Raw genomic sequence first — 7,233 nt, forward strand, 5'->3', positions numbered from 1 at the left:
TAGCCTACAGCATGATAGGTATGCAAAATGAGCCTGTTACTGCTAGTGGATTTCACTGAAGCACAGGTTAAAAGAGTGGCTTCTGCCCATGCATAGGTGTGTCGCATCACATATGGGCTGCTGGGATATCTGAGATATTAATGGAAAGCTGGCAGATATGGCACAGATTTAGTGCCCTACAGGTAGGCTGCCCCAGGGTCCTCATAGTGGCACCAGGTATCTCTGTTTAGCAACTGTCTGTCCCATCTGCTGCTGGTGTGTGGACACTGGGATTGCTTTGCACTTTTTGTATGGCTGTCACTCAGAGATGATGAGCTGATGTGGAAATGCTGTATGCAGCTGCTAGTAATGCTAGTAATGCACACAGCAGGTCAATGCAGTGGAATACCCATGACTGCCTGTATAAAAGCTGTCAGTTTTATTTCCACTGGTAGACCTCAGCTGAGGTGTATATTGGGGTCAGGGCTGGAAGCAGCCCTGGAGTATCTTCTAAAGTATGAGTAAATCATTCATCAACCTCTATCCTGCCACAGACACAAGTGATTCCAGAAAAAGCTGGGTACTCCCAAATTGGATACCTTTATTCTTTTGGGACTTTTGGGCTAGGAATCTGCCAAGGGCAGACACTGGGATCAGAGGGCAGAGGAGGTCACAGCTTCTCTGAAGCCTGTTCTTTACCAGTCTCTACTTCTAAGAACATAGCACTGATCTCTGATACATTCCTGCCCTCACCTGTGGTTGCCATAATCCCCCATCCTGCTGCTGAACCTGGCTCAGTGGGTAAAGATGAGAATCTACTTCTTGTGCAACAGGTTGCATGGTAAGGTAAGGGAGTTACTGGGACATTCATATATATAGCCTTGGAGGAAACAATAGCATAAATAAGGAAACAGGTACAGATTATTTGCCTTGCCAAAAGCAGTAAGGACAAGAGTACTCACACCCTGGAGCTGGCTCTCTGCTTACACCTCTACTCTGGGGTCTGTAAATCCACGCTTGCCTTCATTAACCAGAGTGGGCCTCTCAGTTCTTGTGTGCCACACCAACACCTAGAGGGAATCACAAAGAGTTCAGGGGCTCTGGATGCCAAGGAAATGCTCAAAGCAGTGCATCCATAGGTTGGGATCCTCAGAAACTGTCAGAAACAGGGCTCACAGCTGTTTGAAGCATCATTCAAAGGGGTTGAGCCGGCGAGAGGCTTCACAGGCACATGAAACAGTGTCAAGGAGGAGGGATGATTCTGGACCAAAAGCAGACCAACCCTCTGCCAATCCTTCTGGATTTTGGAGAAGCAATCTGGGCATGAATTGTACATCTGAGGCTCTTCATTAACACAGAGTGCACAGCACTAACTGTTCCTTAGCACCCTCAGAGCCCTGCATCTGTGAAGAATTTGGCAGGCCCTGTCTGTCTTGGCCCTGCTCAGCACTACAGCACAGTGGAAGGTGGAGGCACATGGCATGAGGCTGTAAAAGCAGCCAGGACCCAGCAAGGAGAATGTATCTTCAAGGTCTCTTGTCCTACTCACCTTTGTGCAGTTGGCTGCTTTGGGCTCCAGCCCATCCATAGTCACTAGATCCTTCAGCAGGCTGGTTTCCTGGTAGCCTCCTTTAACTCCCTCCAGCTTGAAACTGGCCTGAGGCTTCTCCAGGATCAGCTTGATGCTGATGGCAAACCCAGCCATGTCAATAGCAAAGGGCCTGTTTGGGTCAAAGACGGTTTTCCAGCCGACCACCTTCCCTGCTGGGCTCACTTTGGGGGATTCATATCGCAGTCCCCCAACGAAAGCCACAGGCCAGACTGACACCCTCCTTGTGTAGCGCATCTGTGGGCCAGAAGGAAACAGTGCTGTGAGAATTGAACCCTGCTACCTTTGTCCCAGCCCATTAGTGTGCCACCCTCTATTGTCATTGGCACCTATCTCCTCCATTGGCTTCCCACACAATCACACAGCTCTAGGCAGCACAAGCTCTTGTTCACCCATGCTACTGCTTGAGGAGCTACAGCTTGCAAAGCCACAAAGCTGTTTTAGCATGTTCTTCTCTGCACACCAAACTCACTGCTTTTCCATGCCCATTATCAGCAGCCTTCCAGTGTCTGAAGGGGGCTACAAGGATGCTGGAGAGGGACTTTTCATCAGGGATTGTAGCGATAGGACAAGGGGTGATGGGTTTAAACTTAAGCATGGGAAGTTCAGGTTAGACATAAGGAAGAAGTTCTCCTCTGTGAGGGTGCTGAGGCGCTGGCACAGGGTACCCAGAGAAGCTGTGGCTGCCCCATCCTTGGCAGTGTTCAAGGCCAGGTTAGACATGGCTTGGAGCAACCTGCTGTAGTGGAAAGTGTCCCTGCCTGTGGCAGGGGTTTGGAACTGGATGAGCTTAAGGTCCTTTCCAACCCAAACCATTCTATGATTCTATCTTCAGTTCCTTGGAAGGAAAACCTTTAGTTTTCTGATCTCATCTGAACTGTTACCATTTTTTTGTAAAATGTTATAATTTTTGTAAATGCCAAACACAACTTCTAGCTCTGTATGATCAACTCCACTCACTCCAAGTTCATCTTCATGCAAGTAATCTTCCTCCCTGAGAGATGCATCTCCATACCCATCACAAATTCCCCCCATCCTTGTTCTTCCATCCATGGCTACTGCCTAAAAGAGCGAGGTTTTATTTAAACTATCAGAAAGGACCTAGAAAGAAGAAAGGATGAGCTTAACAGGGATCTAAAAAAATAGGAAAGCTGGCAATGTGTTGTGGTGCAGAACTCTGTGTTTCACCTAGTACAGTTTGGCTGAAACTGGGGACAGGGGAGTTTACTGAGTATTTGCAAGTTTACAGTAGACTTGTGGAGTCTCACAAAAGCCAGGTTTCCAGCAGAACTCTGAGCAAGCTTCCGTGATCCCAGGGGCACAGCCCTGCTGTGGTGCTTGGGACTCAGAATACTGAAGGGCAGCCAAGGCAAAAAGATGGACTAGAAAGCCTGGCGACTTCTCTAATGTCCCCTACTCATCACACCCCTGCAACACGGCACATTTATGCTTTGCCAGGAGTTTATCTTTGGGTTTAGTTAAATCAGCTCAGCTCTCCCTGGGGAGAGGTATAAATACTGGGCTATATATCTTGTGGTCCCTGGCAAAAAGGGCTCTACCTGATGCAATGGTGTGTGTAGGCCTATACCATGGCAGATCTGCTTTTTGCTTTTTCAGCCCTTAAGAGCGTGACTACTGAGTTTGCATATCTATAGCTTTGCATCTGCCCTATACCCAACTCCCACTGAGTGCAGGGTGTGTGAGGAGGGCTCTAGGCAGCATGCAGGAGCCCGTGTCTCCCAGTTGATGCTAAAAGCCCACATGGTAGTCCTATCTTAAGAGGTCTTTGCAAGTGCGTCTGGCAGTAAGAGGCTTTGCAGCTGTATCCTGCTTTTCTATCCCACGTAATGTTACGGCTCTTACCTCTTCAAAGAGCTCCAGGCTGTAGGTGTTGTCATCATCGGCAAAATACACTACCCCTTCTGGTGGTGCGGTGTTGCTGAAGCTGTCCCTCAGCCAGTGCAGCCCCAGGTTCCTCTGCAGTGTCCCCCTTGGGGTGTGGGATGGGATCCAGGACAGCCCCAGCTTCAGACTCTTGGGCGTCTCCACATTGAGGTGGGTGAAGTTGAGCCCTGCCTTCTCCAGCAGGTTGGATACCAGGTTGGTCCTCCGGGGCGAGTCCTCCACCACCACCCAGTGCAGGTTCTGCACGTGTAGGAAGGTGTTGGCCAGACGGGTCAGCTCAGCTTTCTGCACTGGCCGGGTGTAGGTAGGGGTGATAACAAAGATGGTTGGCAGGGTGTCTGACCATGGGGGAGGCCTGGAGTACACATAGCTCTGGATGACTCTCGGTGTTGCCCCTGTGCTTTGCTGCTGCCGAATGCATGATGGAAGGCTGCCTTCTCTCAGTGCAGATGTACCATTAAGGAGAGCTTTAGAGGTCACGTTCTCATCTGTCTCTTCTGGGGAAAAAGGGAGGAAGGAAGAAGAAGAAAGATGTTAGAGAACTAATCACTGCCTCCTCTCCAGGGAGTGCTGGGGACACATCTGTCTGGAGTCAGTGCTCAGCACATAGAATGGTTTTGGTTGGAAAGGACCTTAAAATCATCTAGTTCCAACCCCCTGCATCAGCATCCTCTCCCCATACCTTAAGGTGTATGTTTAACTCTTAAGAACAGTTTGAGTGCCTGCTATAGGCAAACCCTGAGGGGCCCTTCAGACAAGTTTATCTTTGTTTAACCCATCCCATGAGTGAGCATCTCCTACCGAGGGTTCACACGACCATGAGCACACTGGCAGCAGAACTCTTGCACTTACTTCTCAGCAGGCTGAGGTAGTGGGTGGTTGGGTACTGGTGCCACAAGGTTAGGAGAAGAGCCCATGGCAAGGCAATCAGGATCGTGGTCAGAAGGTTACGTCTCCTCAGCATGCTGCAGAGAGCTTCCAATGCCCAGGCATCTCTCTACCTTTCAGAGCAGAAAGAAAGAGTAAGGCCTCTGAAATATCAGTCACCGCAAACATTAGGACAGTGAGTCTAGAGGCCAAACTAATAGGCTGAGCTTGGCTTGCTTGGAGGGAGGCATGGTAAATGTTGGGCTCCAATCCAGCAAAGCATTTGTCTAAGTATAAGTTTACAAGGAGCCTCATTAAGGTTGTGGCCCAAATCGTTATCCAGCTGCCCTGGCCAATTCCTGTGCTATTCAATAGAAGCTTTTATCTATTTATGTTGCTATAAAGAACCTCCCGCTGCTCCATGATGAACCCATTGTCCTTGACTCTGGGTTGTTCATGTTGCTGATTCCGAAACCAGAGTTACTTGCCCCCTCTCTGGCACTGGTATTCATTCCTGAGCTTTGTGGCAACTCTTTAATTTGCTTCTTTTGTAGAATGTTTTAAAACTCTGTGCAAGAGCTGTATTCCTGCATATGCAACTGGACAAAACAGAAGACGTCAGGCGTCCTTGAGATAGCCAGCATCTCTTTCACTCCAGCTGCTTTAATTCATCCTCTTTATGCATATGCATTGAGGCAATCTAGGATGTACACTATCACCTACTAAGTTTGCCGTGAAATCCCTGCCTCTGTCATTCTACAGTGCTGAAAGTTTAATTGTTCCACAGCCTGGTTTGCTGTGTTTGGCCATTGCAGCATTTAGTATAAATCACAGCCTTCAGAATACTTTAATTGCTTTGTTCGCACTTCTGTAACGTACACGATCATGAGAGCTGAGGAATCACAACAGTTAACGTTTGTTTTCGAAACTGCTTCTATAAAGCAAGAGGAACGAAAAGGAAATAAAGAGGGATAAAGGACAAAAGTATCAGGAATAACCAACAACAAGGGGTGGCTTATTTACAGGTGGTCCAGGCTATAGTAGTAATTCTGTTTTTCACAAATGGGCTTGCCTAGTGCATGTGCTGCCTTCTGTATGGCTCTGGCACAGTCAGGAACATTTTCCTCCAACTTCTAGCTTCTGCTTTGGTCCCTCTCTGGATATGATATTGTTATTACACACCAGCAACAAAAGCAGTGCTCCAGAAAGAGGGATCCATATCTGCTGTCCATGGAAAGGCTGAAGGGTACAGAGCAAAGTTACTCTTTAGCATCTTAGAACTTTCTGCTGCCACTCCAAGCAGGATGCCTGGTGTTTGATAGCTGGATTTTATCCCCCTCTCCCTTCCGGTAACATCTGTATTCTGTCTCCTCTGGGATTACCTTTCTGATGACAAGTACTTCTCCCGGAGGACTTCCTCACTACCACAACGATGCTCATTAGGAGCCTAAAGGGAGTATAAAACTTCCATTAACCTCCTGCAGAGAGATTTCTGTTGGGAAACACATCCCCTGGGAACTGAAGAGCTGATGAACAGCCCCACCAGGCCCTCTTGCTCTCCTAGGCTGAAGGCAGTCTGAGGGAAGAGAGCGATGTGGCATCACACTGATGCAAAGGATGGAAAGAAGGCTCAAATTGCTTGGCTGTAAATTCCTAGGTGTACTGAAGGCCAGTCACCTAAAACCAAGGTCCTCAAAGGGACATAGGCACATCTCATCCAAAGGAAACTCCTTGCCCAGGATTTGAGCCCAGCAGCTCCTCATCTATCCAAAGAGGAAGGATTGCCTTGCTTCAGTCGTAGAGAAGTGTGTGAGAAGAAACATGATGATCGGTTCAAAAGGACTCTGCTTTGCAGAGACACACGGTATTCCTGGAAAATACCAGGGGATGCTGTTCAAAATTCATCCTCTGGGACCTTTGTAGTACTTGTCATTAATTTTTAACTTGACATTTAGTGTCCTGAAAGAAACAAGGATTATGTGATCTCAGGGCTCATCAGTGCCCTATCAGCAATGACTGACAAACCCATTTCAGCCCAATCTTGCATGTCTCAGCAAGTCTTCTGGCAGGCAAGTAGATACTCATAGGCCCTATTAAGAAAACTGCTGCACCATGAGCTCATTCCTTGTTAGACACCAGCAATACCACACTGGAGCAATCCCTCACTGTAGCCTGCCTCCACTGCTCCTCAAACCAACCGTTCATGGTGATGATCTTTATTGCTTCCTACCTCCTCACTCAGGAAACACCATGCTGCCATTCCTTTATTTTCAAGCTATGGAAAACTGATGAAGAAGCAGGCCAAGGAACCTGTGTAGTCAGAGGCACATAGGAATGCTTTGGTGATGCTGCAGGAGCCTTGTGCAGCAAACATGCTGGCTCTGCACAACCTCATTGCTTTCTGATGGCCGGGTCCAGTGCAGGTACAAGAGCTTCCTTCAAGTGTTAGTGCTGAAGGCATAGGTCTTTGGTAAGCTACAGATCTTTCCCTCCAGGAGATGCCTTCCTTTACCAGCACAAAGCAAAGCTTCCCATCGATCGGGGCCACGAGAACAGACAGAGCCACCAAAGAAATCCAAGGAGAGGTCTGCACTGCTTTGTAACAGTGGCAGAAGCTTAGGTCCACCCAGGCTCTGGCTCAGAGTTATCACAGCTCCTTGCTTCCTGTAGTATGCTTGCAATTACAAACATCCCTGCATTAGAGTCATTCCCTTTAATAAAAGGCCTTAATTACACAGGCACAGTTTCTATGCAGCAGGCCTGCATAGGTTGGTTGTGGAAGGAAGGCGAGGAGGAGGTGGCAGAGAGGTGGCAGCGCTTTTACCAGGAGAGCACAGAGGAGAGTGGATCGAAGTTGGAAGAGCTTTAACCAA

The 7,233-nt window shown here is 48.3% G+C and overlaps 1 protein-coding gene across 1 annotated transcript; it reads right to left on the minus strand.

The window, feature by feature from the left end:
- Nucleotides 1-962: 962 nt before the first annotated feature.
- LOC308218736 (galactosylgalactosylxylosylprotein 3-beta-glucuronosyltransferase 1-like) lies at nucleotides 963-4,457 on the minus strand (the record flags this gene model as incomplete). Its single annotated transcript, XM_080613101.1, has 4 exons — nucleotides 963-1,049; nucleotides 1,529-1,825; nucleotides 3,452-3,990; nucleotides 4,346-4,457. 4 exons carry the CDS (start codon nucleotides 4,455-4,457, stop codon nucleotides 963-965), a joined length of 1,035 nt encoding a protein of 344 aa, XP_080469227.1.
- Nucleotides 4,458-7,233: the final 2,776 nt, after the last annotated feature.

This window comes from Psittacula echo (genome assembly GCF_963264785.1).
Source record: "Psittacula echo genome assembly, chromosome: 3".
In the NCBI taxonomy this organism is placed as follows: Eukaryota; Metazoa; Chordata; class Aves; order Psittaciformes; family Psittacidae; genus Psittacula; species Psittacula echo.